This window comes from Thamnophis elegans, chromosome 7 (assembly GCF_009769535.1).
Source record: "Thamnophis elegans isolate rThaEle1 chromosome 7, rThaEle1.pri, whole genome shotgun sequence".
Taxonomy (NCBI): domain Eukaryota; kingdom Metazoa; phylum Chordata; class Lepidosauria; order Squamata; family Colubridae; genus Thamnophis; species Thamnophis elegans.
Genome location: NC_045547.1, coordinates 79,912,082 through 79,939,277, shown reverse-complemented (window position 1 = coordinate 79,939,277; position 27,196 = coordinate 79,912,082). Strand labels below are relative to the sequence as shown.

General features: G+C 45.8%; 1 protein-coding gene across 1 annotated transcript in view; it reads left to right on the top strand.

Annotated features, from left to right (window-relative positions):
- The first annotated feature begins 7,550 nt into the window (after positions 1-7,550).
- The window catches only part of LAMB4 (laminin subunit beta 4), a 59,731-nt gene continuing 40,085 nt past the window's right edge, over positions 7,551-27,196 (top strand). Inside the window, exons 1-11 of the mRNA XM_032221890.1 lie at positions 7,551-7,617; positions 7,727-7,887; positions 14,749-14,881; positions 15,961-16,034; positions 16,816-17,004; positions 18,609-18,672; positions 22,296-22,510; positions 23,230-23,350; positions 24,596-24,784; positions 24,950-25,129; positions 26,312-26,421. Coding sequence (XP_032077781.1) covers positions 7,551-7,617; positions 7,727-7,887; positions 14,749-14,881; positions 15,961-16,034; positions 16,816-17,004; positions 18,609-18,672; positions 22,296-22,510; positions 23,230-23,350; positions 24,596-24,784; positions 24,950-25,129; positions 26,312-26,421 — 1,503 coding nt within the window. The remainder of the gene's footprint in view (positions 7,618-7,726; positions 7,888-14,748; positions 14,882-15,960; positions 16,035-16,815; positions 17,005-18,608; positions 18,673-22,295; positions 22,511-23,229; positions 23,351-24,595; positions 24,785-24,949; positions 25,130-26,311; positions 26,422-27,196) is intronic.

Sequence of the window (27,196 nt, the reverse complement as noted above, 5' to 3'; positions counted from 1 at the left end):
CACCGCGGTTTTTAGGTTAGTAACACGGTTGTTGAGCGAATCTTACGACCGTTTTTCACACTTATGACTGTTGCAGTGTCCCCGTGGTGAACGTGAACAAACAGCTTGGCAACCGACTCATATTTATGGCGGTGGCAGTGCCCCGGAGGTCACGCGATTCCCTTTTGCGACCTTCTGATGAGGGACGTCAACGAAGAAGCCAGTTTCACTTAACAACGGCGTGACTGATTTAACAACGGCACCGATTCCCTTAACAGCGGTGGCAAGGAAGGTCGTAGAACGGGGCAAAACCCGCTTCACAAATGTTTTGCTCGGCCACAGAAACTTTGGGCCTCCATTGAGGTCGTAAGCCGAGGACTCACTGTAATAGAAGCAAAACATTTTGCTTCTCCATAAAGCAGTAGCATTGGTTTATGGTCTTAATATGCGTGAACCGCGTTCCCTCAGCCTTCCAGATATTGTTTTTTTACCCGTGAACAAGTAGGAACCTGATCTTTGACATCAGGTGGAGTCCTTGGTTCTTCCAAACTACCATAGTTCACAGTTCAGATTCTAAGGAAAGATATTCTTTTCTTCTTGTAACCACACGCTGTCCTTCTCCATTACTTGCAGTGATTTATGTCGAGCAGTTCTGTTTTTCCTAAGGTTGGAGGCCATCGTGCCCTTTGGACGGTGAGATGTGGGAAGCCCTTCCACGTTTCTTTGCAACGAGATCGCGCTTGGAATCGACGAGGAAAAGAAATTGCTCTTTAAAACGCCCCTTTATTGAAACCCCATGATTGCGCATTAAAATTGGAAGCCGCATTGCTTCTTGCAGAGACGGAGATGAGAGCTGATAGCATATGCCACTGGGCTTGCTATACTTCAATGGAGGGTCTGGGGAAGACAGGGTGGAAGTTGTACATCAGAAGGAAAAATGGAAAGAAGAGGGAGGGAGGGGGGAAGGAAAGAAGGAAGGAAAGAAGGAAGGAAAGGAAAAAAGGAGGGAGGGAGGGAGGCACTCTAACCACTGTGCCAACAGGAAGGAGAATAAGAAAGGAAGGAAGATAAGGAAAGAAAGGAGGAAGAGAAGGGAAGGAAATGAAAGGAAAAGGGAAGAAGGAAGGAAGGAAGGAAGGAAAGCACTCTAACCACTGTGCCAACAGGAAGGAGAATGAGAAAGAGAGTAAGAGAAGGAAGGAAGATAAGGAAAGAAAGGAGGAAGAGAAGGGAAGGAAATGAAAGGCAAGGGGAAGAAGGAAGGAAGGAAGGAAGGAAGGAAGGAAGGAAGGAAGGAAGGAAGGAAGGAAGGCACTCTAACCACTGTGCCAACAGGAAGGAGAATGAGAAAGAGAGTAAGAGAAGGAAGGAAGATAAGGAAAGAAAGGAGGAAGGGAAGGGAAGGAACTGAAAGGAATGGGGAAGAAGGAAGGAAGGAAGGAAGGCACTCTAACCACTGTGCCAACAGGAAGGAGAATGAGAAAGAGAATAAGAGAAGGAAGGGAAGGAAAGAAAGGAGGAAGGGAAGGGAGGGAAGGAAGGAAGGAACTCTAACCACTATGCCAATAGGAAGGAGAATGAAAGAGGGAATAAGAGAAGGAAGGAAGATAAAGAAAGAAAGGAGGAAGAGAAGGGAGGGAGGGAGGGAGGGAAGGAAGGAAGGAAGGAAGGAACTCTAACCACTGTGCCAACAGGAAGGAGAATGAGAAAGAGAATAAGAGAAGGAAGGAAGATAAGGAAAGAAAGGAGGAAGAGAAGGGAGGGAAGGAAGGAAGGAAGAAGGAAGGAGAGTAGTGGAAAGGGAAAGATAGAAGGAAGAGAAAGGAAAGGCGTACATTATGACACAAATTATTTTTTTTATTAAATAAAGGCATTTAATGTATAATGTACAGTCATAATTTATTATTTCCCCTTAATACTGTAAATAAATGGATTTGCTCAGTATTTCTTGAAGAGGAAAGTTATAATGGGGCCCAAAATAGCACACACGTAGCTACACCTCCCCACAAACTCAGAGACATGTGCATTAATCCAGATAATAAAGATGCACCGTGAATCCGTGATCTTTATATTATTGTGTAAAAGCAAAAATTTGCAGTTGGAAGTGCGTTTGTCTTGTACGGTGCTAAGAAGATTTGGGAGTCAATGTCCTCTTTTCCTTCTTTTTCTCAACCCTTTCCCTGCTCCCCTTCCTTCCCTTAATTTCCTATTTTTTTTTCTTTTCATCTTTGTGCTTTATATAATAAAATAAAACCTTAATAAAAGATGCATTGTGATCATTGCAATAAACATGGGGATACTGCTAAAATGTTCCATATCTTCCCCTTCCACAACCTCAGATCAATACAGTGTAAGATGTAACATACCGCTCTCAAATATGCAGTAGCTAATAAAACGAAGGAGAGTTGGAGATACACAGCGTTGTAGGCCACCACAGAGCTAAGAAGGCCACCTATGGTGGTAGCTTCCTACATTTGGTGTCCTCCTTCCGTAACAGCAGCACATTCATCATTGTTTTAACGACCCCAAAATCCATTGTGGGGCAGAATCTGGGCAACTGAATGCAACTAGCAGAGTGTTTGAATGGCCGGATGCTTTCCTGTTGCCAGTGCGGAGTTTTGTTCAGCTGATATATTCTCATTATGCCCGGAGAGAGAAATATCAACAGCGGCACATTGGCGGAGACATATCGATGTGGTTTTATCACAATATCCTTTGCCGTTCAAGAAACGGATTGGTGCTGTTTGTCTGAGAGCGAAGGACATGCCTTGATGGATTTCGCCTCTCAAGGAGGTTGTGTTTTTTTTGTGGGTTTTTTTGGCAAACGTCAGGTTCCGTTGCAACTACAAATGCATCAGGCAGCACGGCTTAACAAATCATCTTTTTGGCAGATTTTAAACTCTATTTTCATCTACACCCAAGTGCCCGAAGGGAAAACATTCTCATTGTTGCCTTCCAACTCGGAGGTACGACTTTAATTCTCTGTTTTCAGTTGGCTGGTTCTGTTTCCAGAATCGCTTATAAGTCGAAGGCCAGGTAAGACGGTTTAGGTGGTTGGGAATTCTACGATGGTAGGAATAAGGGCTTGTCTGGTGTTCTCTGCCCGATGGCTGCACACCTGGGAAATCTGTTCATTGCTGTTGCTGCTTTCCATGTATCAGGAACCAGAGATCTTAACGTAAATCTTAGCTCACAGTGCAGAGTAATAAATTGTTTTTACAGTTGATAGATTTCGCTTGCTAAAGTTGTGGTGGGCATCGACATGGTGCTGGGTCAAAAGAGAAAAGGGGAAAAGGAAAAAGAAAGAAAGAAGGAAAGAAAGAAAAAGAAAGAAAAGGATGGACAGAAGGAAGGAAAAGGAAAGGGGGAGGAAAGGAGGAAAAGTGTGAAGGAAGAAGTGTGAAAGAAAGGTAATAAAGAAAGGAAAGAAGGAAAGGGGCAGGGAGAGAGGAGGAAATTTGGGAAGGTGGGAAGGAAGGAGTGAGAGGAGAGGACAGGGGGAGGGAGAAGGGAGGAAAAGTGGGAAGGAAGGAGTGTGAAGGAAAGGAAAGAAAGAAAAGGAAAGGGGGAGGAAGAGAGAGGAAGGAAAATTGGGAAGGTGGGAAGGAAGGAAGGAGCGAGAGGAAAGGAAAGGAGGAGGGAGAGAGAACGGAGGAAAAGTGGAAAGGGAGGAGGGAAGGAAGGAGTGTGAAGGAAAGGAAAGAAAGAAAAGAAGGAAAGGAGGAGGGAGACAAATTGGGAAGGTGGGAAGGAAGAGTAAAGGAAAGGAAAGTGGGAAGGAGGGAGGGAGGAAAAGTGGAAAGGAAGGAAATCTTGCTACCTTGAGAATTCTTACTTGTTAGAGATATCGCTTAACATAACCTTTGAGAACATGCAATACATAGAGTTGTCGTAAGCTGCCTTTGGAAACCATCTTCTAAAAAACCACTAAACCCATAGTTTCAAGCTCGACTCTGAACTTTCAAAAGTGATTGGACATGATGCCCTCATCGGGTCAGAAACAACGAAGGGTCAGCTCTGGTGCAGGTTTCTCAGGGGGCCTTCTCAATTCCTCTGGACTTCAGTTATTGTAATCCAAGCACCACGTTAGCCGGAGGTGTTAGGAGTTAGCCCAACGTGCGTGGAAGGGTATCAAGTTACAGAAAGCTAAACTATCGCAAAGGATTTATGTCATTTGATACTGAATTTTCTCTCATTCTCCTTGATATCTATATCAAAACAAAGCTGGAAACATTCTTCTCGAAACGATTGACTTTAGGAGATGAGTATTAATCCAAAAAAATCACATAATTATTTTCTCATTGTCTCACGTCTACACACGCCTGAAGAGACATTTACTTCCTTATGATTTCAAGTATATCTCTTTAATGCATCAGATGTTTTTTTTAAAATAACTTCCCCCCCCTATAAATAAATACCCAGGTCATCAACTGGTAATTCATAAATAAGCGAAACAGAAATAAAACTTATAAATGCCTAACAGTTATGTCATGTGAGACACAGATTTCCAGAACTGAGGGCGTTTCCTCAGATAATCTGTTTGAGAATGGAATTGTTTTCATGGAATGAGAGTTTACAGAACATTGAAATATTGGTGTTTTGTTCTTTTTCTGTTTAATCTGTAATTGAATCATGACATACTAAGTTTGAGTAGAATGTAAACATCATTTTTGATCTTGGGAAGCATTAACATGAAGGGGGCTTTTCTTTTCTTCCCCGAAACTAAAACAAAGCGAAGGCAAGACTTTAGAACAGAACAGAACAGAATATGGAATGAATAGAGAATGGAATGGAATGGAACATGGAATAGAATAGAATAGAACATGGAATAGAGTAGAGTAGAATAGAATAGAAAATGGAATGAATAGAGAATGGAATGGAATAGAATAGAATAGAATAGAACAGAACATGGAATAGAGTAGAGTAGAATAGAATAGAAAATGGAATAGAATTAGAATATGGAATGAATAGAGAATGGAATGGAATAGAATGGAATGGAATAGAATAGAATAGAACATGGAATAGAGTAGAGTAGAATAGAAAATGGAATGAATAGAGAATGGAATGGAATATAATAGAATAGAACATAAAATGGAATAGAGTAGAATAGAATAGAATAGAATAGAATAGAAAATGGAATAGAATAGAATAGAATATGGAATGAATAGAGAATGGAATAGAATGGAATGGAATAGAATGGAATGGAATAGAATAGAATAGAACATGGAATAGAGTAGAGTAGAATAGAATAGAAAGTGGAATGAATAGAGAATGGAATGGAATGGAATAGAACATGGAATAGAGTAGAATAGAATAGAAAATAGAATAGAATAGAATATGGAATGAATAGAGAATGGAATGGAATAGAACAGAACAGAACAAAACAGAACATGGAATAGAGGCAAGTTGAGTTGAGTTGAGTTGAGTCGAGTAGAATAGAATAGAATAGAATAGAATATGGAATGAATAGAGAATGGAATGGAATGGAATAGAATAGGAGCTGGAAGGGACCTTGGAGGTCTTCTAGTCCAGTCCCCCACTCAAGCAGGAGAACCTATACTATTTCAGATAAGTGGCTATCTAGTTTCCTCTTAAAAACTTCCAGTGATGGACCGCCTACGATTTCTAAAGGCAAGCTATTCCACCGGTTGATTGTCCTCACTGATGGGGAAACTTCTCCCTCATTCCAGGTTGCTTCTCTCCTTGGTTAGTTTCCAACCATTGTTTTTTCTCCTGCATCCCAGGTGCTTTGTAGAATAATTTGACCCCCTCCTCTTTGTGGCAATAGCAATAGCAATAGCAATAGCAGTTAGACTTATATACCGCTTCATAGGGCTTTCAGCCCTCTCTAAGCGGTTTACAGAGTCAGCATATTGCCCCCAACAACAATCCGGGTCCTCATTTCACCCACCTCGGAAGGATGGAAGGCTGAGTCAACCTTGAGCCGATGAGATTTGAACAGCCGAACTGCAGAACTGCAGTCAGCTGAAGTAGCCTGTAGTGCTGCATTTAACCACTGCGCCACCTCGGCCCCTCAAATATTGGAATACATGTCACCCCTAGTCCTTCTTTTCTCTAGACTAGCCAAACCCAAATCCTGCAGACGTTCTTCATATGTTTTAGTCTCCGGGCCTTCGATCATCTTAGCTGCTCTTCTCTGCACTCTTTCTAAAGTCTCAACATCTTTTCTACATCGTGGTGACCAAAACTGGATGCCGTGTTCCAAGTGTGGCCTTACCTTCAAGACCTGATAAAGTGGTATTAACCCTTCATGTGATCTTGATTCTATCCCTCTGTTTATACAACCCAGGATTGCATTGGCCTTTTTGGCTGCTTCTGCACACAGCTGGCTCATATTCAAGTGATCACCCCAGTATATCTGCATGATGTGGTTTCCACTGGTAACTCTTCTGAATTTTGGTAAGTTCAAGAACTTCAAATATGCCCAAACATATTTCGTATATTTTATTTTCGCTACTGTACTGGTGGGTAGCCAGTCAATACAATGATGAGTGCTTTAGCTAGCAAATCTGATACGAGTCTCGCTAAGGTCTAGCCAGATGTTCATCTTTCACTACACGCCCTATACTATGTGATTGCCCATCTCTAACTCATTGTAGGAGTCGAGTTAATCAATAGCAATAGCAATAGCAATAGCAGTTAGACTTATATACTGCTTCATAGGGCTTTCAGCCCTCTCTAAGCAGTTTACAGAGTCAGCATATTGCCCCCAACAATCCGGGTCCTCATTTTACCCACCTCGGAAGGATGGAAGGCTGAGTCAACCTTGAGCCGGTGAGATTTGAACCGCCGAACTACAGATAGCAGTCAGCTGAAGTGGCCTGCAGTACTGCACTCTAACCACTGCACCACCTTGGCTCCTTCCTTCCTTCCTTCCTTCCTTCCTTCCTTCCTTCCTTCCTTCCTTCCTTCCCCACTTACCAATAGCACTTATATAACACTTTCAGCCCTCTCTAAGTGGTTTACAGAGTCAGCATATCGCCCCCAACAATCCAGGTCCTCATTTTACCCACCTCGGAAGGATGGAAGGCTGAGTCAACCTTGAGCCGGTGAGATTTGAACCGCCGAACTACAGATAGCAGTCAGCTGAAGTGGCCTGCAGTACTGCATTCTAACCACTGCACCACCTCGGCTCCTTCCTTCCTTCCTTCCTTCCTTCCTTCCTTCCTTCCTTCCTTCCTTCCTTCCTTCCTTCCTTCCTTCCTTCCTTCCCCACTTACCAATAGCACTTATATAACACTTTCAGCCCTCTCTAAGCGGTTTACAGAGTCAGCATATTGCCCCCAACAATCCGGGTCCTCATTTTACCCACCTTGGAAGGATGGAAGGCTGAGTCAACCCTGAGCCGGTGAGATTTGAACAGCCGAACTGCCGAACTAGCAGTCAGATGAAGTAGCCTGCAGTACAGCACTCTAACCACTGCGCCACCTCGGCTCTAATGATGACAAAAAAAAAATCAGGAGGGTTCTGGCAGCACAACAAAATGAATATGTGTGATTGGTGGATGTTGTGGCCCGTAGGTGGCCCATAAGAAAAAAGAGGAGTTAACTATGCTTGATTTTGTGCGCGAAACTCCAGAGTTGGTTTTGCTTCTTCTGTGCCAATGTGGTTTATTCGGTAAAGTTTTATGCTCTTGGTTAAAAAATAATGTCCCCAGGGATATCTTTTTTTCTGGATTTGCCAGATGCACAGTTGACACCGTGTTTCTTCTTTATTTTGTGTTCAGTACTACTCCCGGATCTTCTGAGCAGTCGGAATAGCTGTCGGCAGGGAGCTTGTCACCCATTGGTGGGAGATCTGCTTGTGGGGCGCAGCCAACAGCTGACTGCTTCGTCTACCTGTGGACTGTTTGGCCCTCAGAAGTATTGCATCGTGGGGCACCTCGCGGTGAGTTTATCGTGATGCCAGGAAGATAACTGGAATATCTATAAAACAGCATCTGATAGCTATCCCGAATTTGTCATCCATTTCCTTCTGTCTGAAATTCGATCTTGTATTTTCAACTGAAGGCTAAGCAGCAGAAGAAAAATGTAGAACTTAAAATAATAGGGTTAAAATGGGCTGGGGAGGAGTGGTTCTGTGGGCATGGCTTGGTGGGCGTGACAGGGGAAGGATACTGCAAAATTGCCATTCCCTCCTCACTCCAGGGGAAGGATACTGCAAAATCTCCATTCCTTCCCACTCCAAGAGAAGGATACTGCAAAATCTCCATTCCCTCCCCACTCCAGGGGAAGGATATTGCAAAATCTCCATTCCAACCTCATTCCAGGGAAAGGATACTGCAAAAATCTCCATTTCCTCCCCACTCCAGGGGAAGGAAACTGCAAAATCTCCATTCCCTCCCCACTCCAGGAGAAGGATACTGCAAAACCTCCATTCCCTCCTCACTCCAGGGGAAGGATACTGCAAAATCTCCATTCCCTCCCCACTCCAGGAGAAGGATACTGCAAAATCTCCATTCCCTCCTCACTCCAGGGGAAGGATACTGCAAAATCTCCATTCCCTCCCCACTCCAGGGGAAGGATACTGCAAAATCTCCATTCCCTCCTCACTCCAGGGGAAGGAAACTGCAAAATCTCCATTCCCTCCCCACTCCAGGGGAAGGATACTGCAAAACCTCCATTCCCTCCTCACTCCAGGGGAAGGATACTGCAAAATCTCCATTCCCTCCCCACTCCAGGAGAAGGATACTGCAAAATCTCCATTCCCTCCCCACTCCAGGGAAAGGATACTGCAAAATCTCCTTTCTCTCCTCACTCCAGCGGGAGGATACTGTAAAATCTCCATTCGCACCCCACTCTGGGCCAGCCAGGGATGGTATTTGCCAGTTCTCCGAACTATTCAAAATTTCCGCTACCGGTTCTCCAGAACCTGTCAGAACCTGCTGAATTTCACCTTTGCTTTGGAGGTCTTCTCGTCCAACTCTCTGCTCAAGCAGGAGACACTGTACTATTCCGAACAAATGGTTGTCCAATCTCTTCTTAAAGACCTCCAGGGATGGAGTATCTACAGATGGTTCCACTGATTGTCCCAAAGGAGCTTTTTGAAGAGGCTACTGGACTTGCCAGTTTTTCTTTGAAGACCTCTCATTTCTCATCCAAGAAGCTTCTTCTCAGCCAAGTTCTCAACCAAGAAGTTTCATTAGGGAGCTGAGGAAGCTTCCTGGATGAGAAGAGAAAGATCTTCAATGAATAAATGGAAAGTCTAGTTGCCTCTTGAAAAAGCACCTTTAGGACAACCATGACTTGGATGACTGAGAATCTCCCTGACATGTTCCGCTGATTGATTGTTCTCACTGTCAGGACATTTCTCCTTAGTTCTAAGTTGCTTCTCTCCTTGATTAGTTTCCACCCATTGCTTCTTGTCCTACTCTCAGGTGCCTTGGAGAACAGTTTGACTCCCTCTTCTTTGTGTCAACCCCTGATATATTGGAACTCTGCTATCATGTCATCCCTAGTCTTCCTTTTCATTAAGCTAAACATACCCAGTTGCTGGAACCGTTCTTCATATGTTTTGGGCTCCAGTCCCCTAATCATCTTGGTTGCTCTTCTCTGCACTCTTTCTAGAGACTCCACATCTTTTTTTTACACCGTGACGACCAAAAATGATTTAAAAGAGGGCTTGGGATCTTGTACAAGCAGAAAACTTCTCTGCTATTGAAATAAACTTTGTTCAAGCTTCTTCCCGATCCTGATCATTTAATATTTCCACACCTATCAACCTAGGAAACAAACACTTTCTTGGCAGATCTTAAATTGTAGGCTGATTGGCCTGAGTTACATCACAGTCTTTCTAGGAACTTGGCTCTAAATAGCATTTTAATAGCAATAGCAGTAGCAATAGCAGTTAGACTTATATACCGCTTCATAGGGCTTTCAGCCCTCTCTAAGCGGTTTACAGAGTCAGCATATTGCCCCCACAGTCTGGGTCCTCATTTTACCCACCTCGGAAGGATGGAAGGCTGAGTCAACCCTGAGCCGGTGAGATTTGAACCGCCGAACTGCAGCTAACAGTCAGCTGAAGTGGCTGCAGTACTGCACTCTAACCACTGCGCCACCTCTGCTCTTAAACTGGGCTTGCTTACATATTGATGCAACCTGCAGCAGCTGATCCAGTCTGAACCTTGGGTGAATCAACTCGTACCACTTGAAATAAGAACAAAATGTTTGGTAGGACACTCATTTTAACTTTGGCAATTCTTCCCATTAACAATATTTGCACTTTCCCCCCCAATTTTCCAAATCTTTTTATTTTTATTTTCTGTATCATTTTCTCATAGTTATCTTCCTTGATTGTTGAGCAGTGGTCATATCAATGTGCCAAGGTGGCGCAGTGGTTAAATGCAGCACTGCAGGCTACTGCTAGATCAGCAGGTCAGCGGTTCAAATCTCACCGGCTCAGGGTTGACTCAGCCTTCCATCCTTCCGAGGTGGGTAAAATGAGGACCCAGATTGTTGGGGGCAATATGCTGACTCTCTGTAAACCGCTTAGAGAGGCCTGAAGGCCTATGAAGCGGTATATAAGTCTACTGCTATTGCTATTGCTATTTCCCTGTCAGCCAAATTCCTAAATATTTTACCTTTTTTTTTACTATCTGCATTCCCATAATTTCCTCTAATTCTTGCTCTTGTTTTTTGGTGAGGTTTTTTGTGATGATCTTTGTTTTATTCTTATTAATTTTGAGTCCCGTTACTCTGCCAAATTCCTCTATTTATTTATTTTTTTGGATTAATTTGGTTCCTGATTCTAATGGCTCCTCTAAGATAAATGCCATGCAGTCTGCAAATGCCTGTGCTTTATATTCCTCTTTTTTTAATTTAAAATTTGGAAAGGAGTGAGACAAGGATGTCCATTATCAGCCTTATTATTTATTTTAACACTTGAGGTCCTGTTAATAGAAATCAGAGATAATCAAGAAATAAAAATTTAAAATCAAAATTTTGAAGAATCAAGAGTTTTACACCCGTTTCTACATCTAGCGATCAGTAAGTTACTTAACCCATCATAAAGCCTAATTCTAAGGATTACTCAATCGTAAGGATGCTAACCTATAAAGCTGAACTTTACTTATAAATCAGAAACTACTGATAGAGATTCATTTAAGAAATATTTCACAAGTCTGAACTGCTTAAACAGTTTTCTGCTCCTTTGTCCCTAAGGAATCCATACGTTTGGTAATTGCCAAAACATTACATTCATCATTCGTGGATGCTTTGAATTTGCCATAAAAGAATTTCAGTTCTTTAAACTCTGCCTGACCTGAAGGGAGAGCTGCTCCTTAGCTCTTGCATTGAGACATATGTCATCGCTTTCAACTTTTCACTCTTCCAGAAAGACAGGGAGAAAATAAGAAGAAGAAGAAAAAAGAGAGAAAGATCAGAACACAGAGAGCTTCTACAACAGAGACAAATTCCTAGTGCGTCTAATCACGCTTGGCCAAATAAAGTATTCAATTCTATTTTCTATTCTGTTCTGCTCCGTTCCATTCCGTTATGTTCCATTCTGTTCCCTTCCATTCCATTCTATTCTACACTGGAGGCTTTTAACAAGAGATTGGACAACTATTTGTCTGAAATGGTATAGGGTTTCCTGCTTGAGCATGGGCTAGAAGATCTCCAAGGTCCCTTCCAACTGTGTTCACCTCCTCCTCCTCCTCCTCCTCCTCCTCCTCCTCCTCCTCCTCCTCCTCCTCCTCCTCCTCCTCCTCCTCCTCCTCCTCCTCCTCTCCTTCTTCTCCCTTCCAATTGTTATTCTATTCTATTCTATTCTATTCTATTCTATTCTATTATTCTATTCTCTCCTCCTCCTCCTCCTCCTCTCCTTCTTCTCCCTTCAAATTGTTATTCTATTCTATTCTATTCTATTCTATTATTCTATTCTCTCCTCCTCCTCCTCCTCCTCTCCTTCTTCTCCCTTCAAATTGTTATTCTATTCTATTCTATTCTATTCTATTCTATTCTTTTTTTTCCCTTTACATCTGTAAAAAATGTATCAATCGATTACAGACAAGCTTTGGTACATCTCCTCCACGGTCAACAAACATAACTCATATTAACTCAAGCATTATCATATATCCATTTTCATTTGACTGTAATTATTATTTAAAGATATTAATAAAAGTAATAATCTTAAACAATACCTGCCCACACCAGTGGGAAAAGAAAAAATCAAAAAGAAAAGGCATAAAAAAGGGGAAAAAAAATAAAGCAAAAAAGGACAAAAACGACAAGGGACAAGGCAGGGGAAAAAAAACGAAACATGTTGTAGCTCCCTTCCCTGTTATTCTATTCTATTCTATTCTATTCTATTCTATTCTATTCTTCCCTTTCTTCCTCCCCCTCCCCCCTGTTCCCCCCCCACCTCCTCCTCCTCCTCCTCCTCCTTCCCTTCTGTTTGTTCTCAAATTAGAACTAGAAATATTGCTGTACCAGTTTCACACAAACGTTTACAGTACTTGCTTAAGGCCAGGTGGACATAAAGTGTTCCAGACCACAGCTGCACCTGTTCCTGTTGCCTCTCAACTCTTTAGACCCATTGAATTAAAGCACCCTTTAGTCCCAAGGAAACCCACAGAGGGTTTTAAGCTAATTTGAGAAGAAACCTTTGTGATTGGCTTCAGATGTAATGCAATACCACGGATTTCTTAAGCTGTGGAGTGTAGGTTTTTCTTTTTTTTTTTGAGCAAACCATATTTGGCTGAATTTGCACAATCTACCAAGGCAAAATAAAGAGACACCCCCCCCCCCAATAGCTTAATCCATGCCATGTGATCAGTCTAACCCTATTTTGGCTTAGGGTGATGCATGGCATCGTGGCACGGCAAAACCGCGCTCGTCAAAATAGCGGTGATAAAACCGCGTCGCTAAAGCCGCGACATCATCACCGCGCGTCATCACCGCCGCGACAACAGCGCGGCGACTGAAGGGCCCTTTAAAACAGCGTGGCGGCAGAAAGCTGATTTAAATTAAGGTAAGGGTTAGGATTAGGTTTAGGGGTTTGCTTTAGGGTTAGGTTTAGGGTTAGGTTTAGGGTTAGGTTTAGGGTTAGGTTTAGGGTTAGGTTTAGGGTTAGGTTTAAGGTTAGGTTTAGGGTTAGGTTTAGGGTTAGGTTTAGGGTGCTGAGTGCTTCGGAAGGCGCGGATTTGCCCTCCGCGGTTATGTCATCGCGGTAGGGTCGCGTTTTTCCTTAGCGCTTCGGACGGCGCGGATTTGCCCTCCGCACTTATGTCGGCGCGGATAAGGGCTTCGCAGTTTTGTGGTGGAACCGCATGGCATGCCATACCAAGATATTCTGACTTAGTAAAAATGCAATAGGATGGCATGTTGATTGTCTATAGCAGGGGTGTCAAACTGAAGGCCTGAGGGCTGGATCCAGTCTGTGGGTTGCTTAGATCTGGGCCACGGGACTCCCCTGGAAACAGTGAAGGACTGGCCCACGGTGCCACTGCCCGTGAAAACGGAGCTCGGAAGGGCTATGTGTGTCCCTCCCATGCTCCGTTTTCGCTGGCAGAGGGCTGCAGGAGACTGTCGCGGCTGAAAACGGAGCTCCGGAGCCCATTTTCGCTGGCAGAGCATTCGGGCCACCACGGGCACCTCTGACACGAGTGATGTCAAGCTGGCCACACCCACCATCACCACGCCCATCTGTCCCTGTCTCCCCCTCTCCCCAGATCAAACAGAGTCCTTATGCAGCCCGCAATGAAATTGAATTTGGCAACCCCGGTTTATGGAGAGCGGTAAATGAAGTTCCATCCTTTTGTGATGGCAATGCCCTCATGTAGGTACCGTACATCTGTGGATGCTCCATCACTGGGGGCTTTCAAGAAGAGATTGGACAAGCATTTGTCTGGAATCGTATAAGGTCCCTTCCAACTCTGTTATTTCTATGTTCTGTAGAAGGTGACAGAGATCAATTTGCCCTTCTGATGACCACGTTAGATCTTACCGACTTCCGATCACCCAAAAGTCTTGGCATCTAGTTTGCACTGGGTTCTTTCCTATCAATCATTCCCCTAATTTGGAATAAATCTAAGAAGGCACCCGAAATCCAGACAAGGAGCAATGGGTGGAAACTGAACAAGGAGAGATTCAACCTAGAAATAAGGAGGAACTTTCTGACAGTGAGAACAATCAACCCATGGAACAGAAGTTGCCTTCAGAAGTTGTGGGAGCTTCCTCCCTGGAGGCTTTCAAGAAGAGACTGGACTGCCCTCCGTCAGAAAGGGTGTAGGGTCTCCTGCTTGGATTGGGGGGGGGTTGGACTAGATGGCCTACAAGGTCCCAACTCTGTTAATCTGTAAGGCACATCTCTCTTAGGAGCTTCAGTTGGCTATTCCCAAACATTTGGCCTTGAATTTTGGAGTTACAGTAGTTCTGCTTTCTCCCTCCTTGATGAGACTTTCCTGGAAAGAGAATAGACAGAGACACCGGAGGTTTACGATTGTGAGGTGAAATAATCTTTCATCTCCATCAAATCCCGAGAATGAGGCAATTGCTCCCTTCTCACTTCTAAGAGCAATGAAGCGGGTGAGCGTGAAAAGCACAGGGCGTGTGCAAATAACTTTTCTGTCAGCTCCTCTTCCTTCTTGATGTCTGCTGTTTGCCAAAACCACCTTGGGTGGTTGACACAAAGGGGTGTGTGTGTGTGTGTGTGGAATTGAAATCCATCAGACCGCTAAGAAATTATCGCCGCCTGAATCCCCAAATAAGATCAACAGAAGAGATGTGTTCGTGTCTATCCTTTTCCTAGGATAAGAAGAAATGTTTCACCTGCGATTCCAGGCATCCCTATCACCCGCTGTTCCAAACCGACAGCCACTTTATCGAAAACGTGGTCGCCCGTTCGGAACGCGATCGAAAGAAGTGGTGGCAATCTGAAAACGGTGAGTGGCTTCAGCCGGTTTTATTTCTTCCGCCCCTTTGCTTTGGCTGTTTATTTGTTCAACTTTTCCATCTGACAATTTCACAAGCGAAGTGGCAAATTCCTGTCTCGGGGTGGTATGGTCAGAAAAGTTAATACTTGTTTGTAGCCATGTCCGGTTCTAAAATTATTCAACACAACCAAACAAAACTCTGGCCATTTTATTTTGAAAATAAAATATATCCTTGAAGGGGTTTCTATAAGATAGACCCTAAACACAGGGGTGGGTTGCTGCCAGTTTTACTACCGATTCGCAACTCGCACGCAATGTGCACGGTGTTCAATGTAAATTGTTCTTTGTTGCATGCGCAGAACAATTTACAGTGAACTGCGCACATGCAGTCACTAAAATCCAAAATGGCGGTGGCCCAGTGGCGGCAAAGGAACCGGTTCGGGGGAGTGGCAGGCCTGGGTTGCTGCCGGTTCCGCGACCCAGGCCTGAATTCCCCTACCAGTTTGGCCGAACTGGGCGGAACCGGGAGCAACTCACCTCCGCCTAAATTCAAGGAGGAAGCTAACAGCTTCCATTATCTGTCAATCGGCTCATCACAAGAGATCATCACGACAGAAACCCAATATTTTTACTGTTGCCTTTGTTACACATTTTGTGTTATATTTGTGCTGATAAATAAATAAAGGGAGACTAGTATAGATCTATTTCAAGCTACTTAGCTTTCATCAGCTAGCCATACCCTTACTGGGATTCGAACCTGTGCTGTATTACATCTTAGGCAGATGTGTTAATCACTAAGCCACAAGGTCCTTCTCCGTTATCAGCTGAGCCAGGGAGATAGGTATGTATTAAGTGTTACAACCCCTGGTATGCCCAAATATGGGAGGAAGCTCACTGCTTCCACTCTCTGTCCATCGGCTCGTCACAAGAGACCATCCAGGCAGAAACCCAATATTTTTACTGTTGGCAATATATATATATATATATATATATATATATATATATATATATATATATATATATATATATATATATATTCTGTTTTTGTTCATTTTCCTATTAACTGGATCTGGTCTATTAATTTGCAGGTGTCAACCATGTCAGCATTCAACTGGATTTGGAAAACATGTTTCAGTTCAGTCATCTTATTCTGATTTTCAAGGTACCAAAAAAACAGCATTTGAATTATTTAATCGCCTGGTAATTATTTAGAGTAGGCTACATTCAGGTTGTGTCAGCTTTTATCTTGTTGAGACTCGACATTGTGTCAGGGTTCCAAATAGCATCCAAAAGTAAATCAGAGTCCAAGGAAAAACTATTGCTCAAAGTTCCAATTGATGAAGAGAGCCATGTTGGCACATCTGGGAAAACCAGAATCTGAAAGCTTCCCGGTTTTCCCCACCCAGTTGAAAGTTCAAGATCTTGCACCCCACATCCACAAGTACATCACATGGTCCAATCTCCCACTGCCATGCTGGCAGCTTCCACCCATCCAGTTCCGGTCAGGTGCAAAGGTGCAGAGACAAAGGATGACCTTGGCTTTCTCGAAAGAATGTTGTTATGGCTACATATCATCTAACTCCCTACAATCCCCACTCCCATTTTCCCACCATAGAAAATGCATAGCAGAATAATGGGTCACACTTAAGACTGTTGTAGCATCCCCGTGGTCACCTGATCAAAATTCAGCCGCTTGGCCACTGACTCAGAATATTTATGACGGCTGCAGCGTCCCGTAGTCACATGATCTGCTCCTGAGACCTTCTGACAAAGAAAGTCAATGAGGAGACCAGGTTCACTTAACAACTACAAAAGAGCCTTAAATGGTAATCCCACGGTATCTACTTCGCTTTTCCTGATCATGTATTAAAATAGCAATGGGCTATGTAGTTGTCGTTGTTTTGTGGTCATACAATCTGACGGTGTGTGTGTATCTCTTGTAGACTTTTCGTCCTGCCGCCATGTTGGTAGAACGATCCGCAGATTACGGTCAAACCTGGAAGGTCTACAGATATTTTGCACAAAACTGTGCTGCGTCTTTTCCCGACATTCCTTCAAGGCCACCCAAAACGGTTGGAGACGTTGTTTGTGACTCCAAATATTCAGATATCGAACCGTCAACTGAAGGGGAAGTATGTATATAGTTCAGTGGTGAAATTCAGGGTTTTTTTTACTACTGGTTCTGTGGGTGTGGCTTGGTGGGCGTGGTGTGGCTTGGTGGGCGTGGCAGGGGAAGGATACTGTAAAATCTCCATTCCCTCCCCACTCCAGGGGAAGGATACTGCAAAATCTCCATTCCTACCTCATTCCAGGGGAAGGATATTGCCAAATCTCCATTCCTACCTCATTCCAGGGGAAGGATACTGCAAAATCTCCATTCCTACCTCATTACAGAAGAAGGATACTGCAAAATCTCCATTCCCACCAAATTCCAGGGGAAGGATACTGCAAAATCTCCATTCCCTCCCCACTCCAGGGAAAGGATACTGCAAAATCTCCATTCCCTTCCCACTCCAGGGGAAGGATATTGCCAAATCTCCATTCCTACCTCATTCCAGGGGAAGGATACTGCAAAATCTCCATTCCTACCTCATTCCAGGGGAAGGATACTGCAAAATCTCCATTCCCACCAAATTCCAGGGGAAGGATACTGCAAAATCTCCATTCCCTTCCCACTCCAGGGAAAGGATACTGCAAAATCTCCATTCCCTTCCCACTCCAGGGGAAGGATACTGCAAAATCTCCATTCCCTCCCCACTCCAGGGAAAGGATACTGCAAAATCTCCATTCCCTCCCCACTCCAGGGAAAGGATACTGCAAAATCTCCATTCCCTCCCCATTCCAGGGAAAGGATACTGCAAAATCTCCATTCCCTCCCCATTCCAGGGAAAGGATACTGCAAAATCTCCATTCCCTCCCCATTCCAGGGAAAGGATACTGCAAAATCTCCATTCCCTCCCCATTCCAGGGAAAGGATACTGCAAAATCTCCATTCCCTCCCCACTCCAGTGGAAGGATACTGCAAAATCTCCCTTCCCTTCCCACTCCAGGGGAAGGATACTGCAAAATCTCCATTCCCTCCCCACTCTGGGGCCAGCTAGAGGTGGCATTTGCCGGTTCTCGGAACTACTCAAAATTTCCACTACCGGTTTTCCAGAACCTGCTGGATTTCAGCCCTGACATAGTTTCACTTTAATGATTTTGATTCTCCGTGCAATGACAAGCATCATTATGTACAACACTGTTCAAATTTTCTTGAAGTCAGAAAACTGCTAGTTCTTATGGTTCATGCCGTAGTTAAGTACAGGTAGTCCTCGACTTACAACAGTTCGCTTCGTGACCATTCAAAGTTACAATGGCACTGGAAAAAGGAACTGGTTTTCACAGTTACGACCATTGCAGCCTTCCCATGATCACGTGATGAAACACTTGGCAATGGGCTCATATTTACGACCGTTGCTGTGTCCCAAGGCCATGTGATCATGTGAAGTCCATGGGGAAGCCCAATTTCACTTAACAGCCGAGCTGCTAACTTATCAACTGCAGTGATTCATTTAACAACCGTGGCAAGAAAGATCGCAAGGTGGGGCCAAACTCACTTAACAAAGGTCTCACTTAACAACATCCGTTTTGGGCTCCGTTGTGGTTGCACGCCGAGGACTACCTGCATTGGCAAGGAGTGCATTTCCGATCAATCTTTTCATGCGCTTATCATTGTCGTTTCGGATTTTGACAGGTTATTTTCAAAGTTCTGGACCCCACTTTTGAAATAGAAAATTCTTACGCTCCGCACATCCAAGGTAGGAATAGTTCAGATTTGAACGGTCCTTCACCCATTCTTCTTTGCTTTGGTCCATCTGGTAGCTCAGTGGTGTAACACAATTGTTAATAAAGTGAGGGGGCCTCGGTGCTCTCTGAGCATGCTTGTTTTCTTGCAGACGTTTCATGACCCAACTAGGTAACATCATCAGTGTTAGAAGGGAGAAGGGCTTGTGGAATGATGGAGGAGGAGGAGGAGGAGGGGGAGGGGGAGGAGGAGGAGGACGACGACTGTGGGGCCATTGGTGCTCTCTGAGCTTGGCTGTTTTCTTGCAGACATTTCATTACCCAATTAGGTAACATCATCAATGCTAGAAGGGAATAGGGTGTGGAAAGGAGGAGGAGGAGGAGGAGGAGGAGGAGGAGGAGGAGGAGGAGGAGGAGGAGGAGGAGGAGGAGGACTGTGGTGTCCTTGATGCTCTCTGAGCTTGGTTGTTTTCTTGCAGACGTTTCATGACCCAACTAGGTAACATCATCAGTGCTAGTAAGGAGTGGAGTGCTTGCTGTCAGTTTATATTCTGGGGTCTTGCCTGTCCGTCTGGGTGGGAGCGGTCTTAAGAAATTCTTTGCTTGGGCTGATTACTGTTAGTTCTTTGCCATTTTCTTGATTGGGGGATTGTTTACTTCAGTGGTCCCCAACCCCCGGTCCGCGGACCGGTGCCGGGCCGTGGAGTACCTGGCACCGGGCCGCGCAGCGGCCGGGGGCCATGATCGCTGCAGCGGCCGGGGGCCATATTTGCAACTTTGTAGTCCTCATGAACGCGCCCTTTCTCTGCCCCCCCGCCGCCCCAGATGTGCGGGGCTGGGGGGGCGAGGGGAGGCCCGATCTCCCCCCCCCGCCCTCTTGCTCTGCTCGCCCCGGGAGGGAGGGGGCGGCGGCGGCGGCCTCGGCCCGAACTTGGGATGCTGCTGGCGGAGGCTGCCTGGGAGACGAAACTTTGTCCGCGGACTCACCCGGCCCGCCTGCCCCGTGGAATGACGAGGGGGGGCAGGAGGGGGCGGCGGCGCTGCATTTTCCTCCCAAGGAGAAACTAAGGTTGCGGGGGGGAGGGGCGCAGCGCGGCCGTTTCGGGGGAACTTGGGGAGCTTCGCCGTTCCGAGAGGCGCTTCGCGCGCAGCCCCACCCAGGTGGGAGATGTTTTCCTCCGCCGAGGCGGGGAGGGGGGGCTTTACGTAAGACTCGCGGCGCAGCTCTGCCCCCCCTCCTGGAGTGTCACCTGCCTCCCGCCCCTCCCCCCCGCCGCTCCGCCGAAGCGCTTTTTGTGTCAGGCCGGCGGGGCTCTCGGGGGCCCTTCGGCCACAGCCCGCCTTCTCCCCCTCTTCCCTTCATGGAGCGCGGCGCGGAGGCCCACCCCCTCGGAAGCAGCCGGCCTCCGCCGCGCCAGCCGCCCGCCCGCCCGAAGTAGGACACAGGGCCATCTTTTTCCCCCGCCGAACTGCAGCGAGGAAAAAGGGCTGCCCGAGCGAGCGGATCGCGGGGTCGGTTCCCCCTCCCTTCCCCCGGCGGCCGAGGAGGAGGAGGCGGGGCGGCCTCACGGGCTGTCGGCCTTGGCGTGAAGGAAGCCCCCCCCCGCCCTGCGGAACGCGCGCCCAGGATGGCCGCCTTCCCACCCGCCGGTCCGGAAGGCCGAGGGAGGCTCGTCTGACTGGTCCGCGGCGATAAAAAGGTTGGGGACCACTGGTTTACTTGATTGTTGGGGTGGGTTTCAGCCGGTACGTACCGGTTCGGGCGTACCGGTTGGTGAAATTTAGCGTGCCTCCTAGTATCCGTTCTTCCGGAGGCCCAGTACTGGAACGCACTGCTCTGGGGCCTCCTGAAAAGCCTCCCTCTGCCCCTTTCCTCCTCTTTCACAAGCAGCTTGAAAACGGAGGTCTTCTCAAAGAGAAGGAAGGAGGGGAATTTATGAACACAATTGAGCCCAAAATTTTGGTTGCTAAGCAAGAACGCTGTTAAGTGAGTTTCACCACATTTTCCAATTTGGCGACGCCCACCAGGTGACATGACCGCCAAGCCACTCCCACAAAACAGGCCACCCCTACAGAATAGGTTCTAAAAAAATTTGAAACTCACCACTGGTCTGAAGTTAACATTGGCGTTAAATGCCGAGGAATTTCTTTTTGTCGTCACCTGCCGAAAGCCCCCACCCATCATGCAATGCATGCATGACAACCCTCACTCACGCCCAGGGATGGATTTCTACTGGCATTACTGCCAGGTTGGTACATGTGCAATTTTGCGCATGCGCACGCCGGAGCCATGCTCCGCGCGCATGCACTTGCCTATGAATAGGTCTGCACATGTGCAGAACATTAAAAAAAGACACCCAAAAATAGGACAAGCTGAATACATTGACATATAGTAGAAATACACCAAGGGGAGGAGGAGTGGGATAGAAGGAAGAGGGGTAGAGAGGGACGGGAGAGAGGATGGGAGGGAGGGTGAGAAGGAAGGGAGGGAGGGGACTGGGAGAGAGGAGTGGTAGAGGGGGAGGGGAAGTAGGGTAGAGGGGAATGATGGAGGGAAGATAGTAAGTTGGAGGGGGGCGGAAGAAAGAGGTGTATGGAGAGCGGAAGAGGTATATTGGGTTTCTATTTGAGTTTGAGTATTATCTTATTTATATTTCTGGGGGTATTGCTGACAAGAGGAACTGCTGTGATTATTGTTTAATGTTGTATGGCCCCGGTTATGCACAGTATATATGTGATTGTATGAAAATGAAAAATGGAAAATTAAAACATTTTAACAAACAAAAAAAAAGACACCAGAAAACCGGTTTGGGGGCGTGGCGAGCATGCCGTCCTTACCGGTTTGGAGACCCAGTTGCCATTTCCACTAGCGGTTCCACCAAACCAGTGCGAACCAGTTGGAACCCACCTCTGCCGATGCCCCGTTTTGGGCCTAATAGACCTGCCCTGTAGCCTCCTGGGACCAAAAACGGGCCATGGGTGGTGCCGTACCCTTCTGCTGTCCCCCCTGCCCCCCTGCATGTGGGCATGTCCCCCTTGCTCCCCGTGCATGCGCACAAGCCTCCCCCATGTGTCCCTTCCCCTGCATATCAGAGATCCAAAAATCAGCAGGCTGGTGGGAGGCGCACACACACACGCAGTGGAGCTGAGCTGGGGCGACGGCGGCTTGCGTGCCCACAGAAAGGGCTCTGCATGCCATAGGTTCGCCATAAGAGCTTTTTCTCTTTGTCTGGACACATAGCCATTATGTGTCACCTTAACAACCTCTACAGACTATGAAAAAGAGATGATCAACCAGCCCAAAAAAGAAGAAAAAGGACTCCAGCACCTCTCCGCCCGTAATCAGATCAGCCCAGATTAATTCCAAGGTTACAAGATGACTCTGGGTGGTTTACAGGTTATAAAACAAATTTTAAAAATAGTTAAAAAGATTTTTAAAAAATTTAAACCACACAAAGTTAAAATATTACTAAGAACTATACAAAAACTCAACTGAGAGAGTTAAGAGCTTGACAGGTTAGGGATGAGGGCTCCCCCCCCCCCACATCATATATAATAACATATGGATATAATATTATGTCTGCCATTATGGATATTATTTTGAGCAATTTCACATTTCCCCAAATTTTCATCGCAGAGCTGGTGGCTTTTACAAATCTAAGAGTCAACTTTACAAAGCTTCACATGTTGGGAGATACTTTACTTGGAAAAAAGGAACAGAATCTTCTGGGAAAATACTACTACGCGCTTTATGAAATGGTTGTGCATGGGAGCTGCATGTGCAATGGCCACGCCGGCCACTGTGGACCTGGAGAAAATCTCCGAGGGGACGTCTTCCATGAGCCTGGGATGGTGAGTCGAAAGAGTTCTCTTTCCAGAAGACTCCGTCAACTCGCAAATCATCCCTGGCCTGCTCTTGAGTTGCCATAGGCAGGGGTGACTGGGAAAACGAACTTTGGGGCTGCAGTGAGGCAGCAGGTCAGTCAAAACAAAAGCACATTCCAGCCATATCTCTGTCAAGGCCCTCTCCGCGGTTTCCCACAGCGGCCGGAGGGGAGTGATCTCTGCAACCAATTGCTTCCTTGGAGAATGTGATTGATGACACACCTTGGGGGTAAATTACGTAAATTACGTGGGGTCAGAATTGGCTTCACTTGGACCGTGCCGACATGAAGCTCCTAATAAATAACTGGATTTCTTTTGAGGAACCCTGACAACTCCTTTGAGCACCACGGAAACATGGCAGCAAGAGTGTAGAAGAAGAAACCGATCACAGAGGGTGGAGTCAAGAGAGGATTTAGCCTAGAATTGTTATGTTGCCACAAACGGTCAAAATCAAACCACTCTTGAATTCCACTGTCTTATCTAGGACACATTTAGTGCTGACCATTAATTGACTAGATTCTTAGGCTTAGCTGGAATAAATCAGCTAAGCTGGAATTTAATGTGTCATCCTGATTCTTCCCACCTGACAAATATTCCTAAGTGTAATTGGTAAATAGATATTGGAGTAGCAATAAGGTTACCATAATAAATTTTAACTGCCATTCTTGCGTCCAAATGTGTTTCAGGTCCACGGAAACTGCCTTTGTGAACACAACACAGATGGTTTGTCCTGTGAACGATGCAAAGATTTCTACAATGATGTCCCTTGGAGGCCGGCTGAAGGATCCCAGGAAAATGCTTGCCAAAGTACTCCAGTGATTGGCTTAATTTTTATCAGATTTGTGGATAATGTAATCGCCCACCATCCTGCTGAATCTCCATTGCCATGGCAGTGACAAGTGCCGGGGAAATCAGGAGATTCAGGCAGTTCAAATCAGCATAAAGGTTTATTGCAAGCTTAAGCTCTCTACAAGAATCTGACCAACTAACAGTCAAGGGAAATGAATCTGACCAACTAACAGTCAAGAGAGATAAGAATAGAAAGGAATTCAGGGCTAGATTTAGAACTCTTGTGGATGCGCAGGACTCATGATGTGTTGACTCATGACGTGTTTGACCCTTCAGCCTGGTCATCTCCTACAGTTCAATTGAAATTTCATTCAACAGGTAGTCCTCCGTTAACAATCGTTCATTGAGTGACTGTTTGATGATACAAGAGTGCTGAACGAGGAGATTTAAGGCCGCTTAAGTTGCAAACATCGCAGTGTGCCCCGGTCCTGTAATTGTGATTCGGGTGCTTAGCAACTGGCTCACAATTATGATGTTGCAGCATCCCACAGTCACGTGACCGCCATTTGCAACCTTCACTGCTGGCTTCCAACAAGCAAAATCCGTAGAGAAGGCGGAAGGAAGTTGTAAAGGGTGATTGGATAACATCATGCCTAACAACCGCAATCAGAACTGCGGTACTAGTAACTCTTCATTACAGTTTGTGACCACATCTCAGAGCAGTGGAGTTTCTGGTCCCAATTACAATCGTCAACTGGGGGCTACCTGTATTTTATTTAAATTATTTATATTGATGCCTAACTCACAATTGTGACTCTGGGTGGTGTAAACATATTAAAGCAACAGCTGCGAATAGAATAGAACAGAACAGAACAGTATAGAACAGAGCATTGAAATGGAATAGAACAAAACAGAACAGAAAATTGGAATGGAAGAGAACAGAATGAAATAAAATAGAAAATTTCAATGGAGTAGTGTAGAGTAGAGTAGAAAATTGGAATGAAATGGTAGAGTAGAATAGAATAGAATAGAACATTAAAATGGAACAGAACAAAACAGAATAGAAAATTGGAATGGAAGAGAACAGAACAGAATGGAATAGAATAGATTAGAAAATTGCAATGGAGTGCAGTGGAGTAGAGTAGAGTAGAATACACCAGAGTAGAAAATTGGAATGGTAGAATAGAATAGAATAGAATAGAATAGATGCATCTGGTTCTTATTGGTGTGCGAGGGCCCCGTTACCTTTGTTTTCTCTTTCAGAATGTGACTGCAATGGTCATTCGGAGAGCTGCCACTTTGATATGGCGGTGTACCTTGCTAACAACCGTACCAGGGGCGGAGTTTGCGAAGACTGTCGGCACAACACAATGGGGCAACACTGTGGACGGTGCAAGCCTTTTTTTTATCAGGATCCCCAGAAGGCCATGGTGGACCCTCACGCGTGTATCCGTAAGTGTGAAGCGCTGGTGAGATAAATAATCCAGAGGGTGGGATTCAGACAACTCGTAGGACTTGCTATGTTGAACTCGACTCGTATCAATTGGGGTGACATTTCCAAACGTTGCGTTGTTCCCTTGTACCCTAGTATATCAGTATTTGTCTGCCTGTCTCTAGCTTGTGACTGTGATCCAGAAGGCACTCTGCAAGATGGGCTGTGCCAGGATCATTCAGATCCTGTCCTTGGAACCATTGCTGGCCAGTGTCGTTGCAAAGCCAACGTTGAAGGAGTCCGTTGTGACAAGTGCAAGCCACACTACTATGGAATCAATGGAAGCGATCCCCTCGGCTGTCAGCGTACGGATTTTTCTTTCATTTTCTCATGGCTCAGGTCTTGTAGACTTAAGTCAGGGTGAAAAAAACCCACACGAATGAGTTGTATTTCAAAATATTAGTTGCCCGTCTTGAAATTCTATCATTTCTTTGGTATTGTTATATAGTTTTGACTAACCTGGGTGTCAGCAACCTGCAGCTCCGGAGCCACATGTGGCTCCAGAGCCGCATGTGGCTTTTTGACCCCTCTTCTGCAGCTCCCTGACAACCCAGAGAGCGACCTGCTCTCCGCCTCGAGACACTGGCCCAACATCAGTTATGGGATCCGGATCCCATTGCAACCGAAACGGTTGCAATGGGGCCTGATGTGCACCACATGAATGCATACGTACTTACCTCTTGCGACGCTCCAGCTGCTGAGTGGAGTGTTGCGCAGGCGCCATGCTCCATGTGTGTGCGCAGAAACACCGAAGAGCTGAAATACAGGTAAGGAGCTCAGGCGAGCAGGTGGGCCCTCTGGAGCACTGTACCGGAACTGTACCCAGTGCTCCGGGCAGGCACCGGGACATCCGTACCGGAGCATACCGCCTGCAACCTACCACTACCCGACATAGTCACATGCCCCAAGAAGGTGCGAGCCTCTCCGATTCCACATCCTTCACAGGCAGCCGAGGTCCCCTTCATGTTGGCTCAGTAAGTAGAAGAACAGGGAGGAGCTGCAGCGGCTGGATGCAGGGAGGGAAGAGTTCCAGCTCTTCTGTGCAGCGCGAATGACTATACACCTGAGCGCACAGTAGTGGCAGCAGGAGGAGGAGTCGCCGTTGCTGCCACTGTGATCTCAGCCCAGATGAGAGAGAGAAAAGAGGAGAAAGAGAGAGAAATGAAAAAATGATGGGGAGAGAGAGAGAGAGAGAGAGAGAGAGAGAGAGATGGAGAGAGAGAGAGAGATGGAGAGAGAGAGAAAGAGGGAGGGAGGGAGAGAAAGAGAGATGGAGACCCATGCTGGGGAGTCATGTGACTGGGTGGGAGTGACATTGAGCTGACCACTCCCACCTAGGTTTTGTGACTCCCGGTGTTTCCTTTTGTGTGGGAAACAGGTCCAAATGGCTCTTTGAGTGTTTAAGGTTGCATATCCCTGGACATCAGGGCATTTCTGCTGCCATCCATTTCTCACCCAAATGGCGGTCTGGAATTCTGTCTTTTCAGCTTGCAGGTGTCACTCAGCGGGGAGTTTGCCTTTCTCTGTCTGCAACCCAGAATCTGGAAAGTGTGTGTGCCAGGAATTTGTCACTGGACAACGTTGTGAAGACTGTCTGGTATGTATTGAGAAGTTTTTCAAGTAGAGTTTCTTGCTTAGGGCAAAGTGTTCCCTTTATTTTCTCCATTTTTTAATCCAAATATCAGAGTCAATATATAGTCAAGGGTGAGTTCCGGCCGCCATTATTACCAGTTTGGTAGTAAAAAAATAAAAATTGCTCCACGTGCATAGAAGAGCCGAGGTGGCGCAGTGGTTAAATGCAGCACTGCAGGCTACTTCAGCTGATTGCAGTTCGGCGGTTCAAATCTCACCGGCCCAGGGTTGACTCAGCCTTCCATCCTTCCGAGGTGGGTAAAATGAGGACCCGGATTGTTGGGGGCGATATATGCTGACTCTGTAAACCGCTTAGAGAGGGCTGAAAGCCCTATGAAGCGGTATATAAGTCGAACTGCTATTGCTATTGCTATTTTCATTTAAAACAATCCACGCAAGTGCACATTAAAAAATGAATACAAATTACACATTTTTTTAAAGGAAGATTGTTCTGCGCATGTGCAGAACAGAAAATAAAGATGGCACCGCTGGAATTACTACCTATTTGTCCACCCCAGACCGAATAGGTAGGAACCCACCTCTGCAGGTAGTCCTCAACTTACAACAGTTTGGTTAGTGACCGTTGGACGTTACAACGGCACTGAAAAAAGTGATTCATGACCATTTTTCACACTTACGACCATTGCAGTGTCCCTGCGTCATGTGATGCTTGGCAACTGCCTCGTATTTATGACGTTTGCAGTGTCCCGGGGAGGGGCACGTGATACCCTTTTGCGACC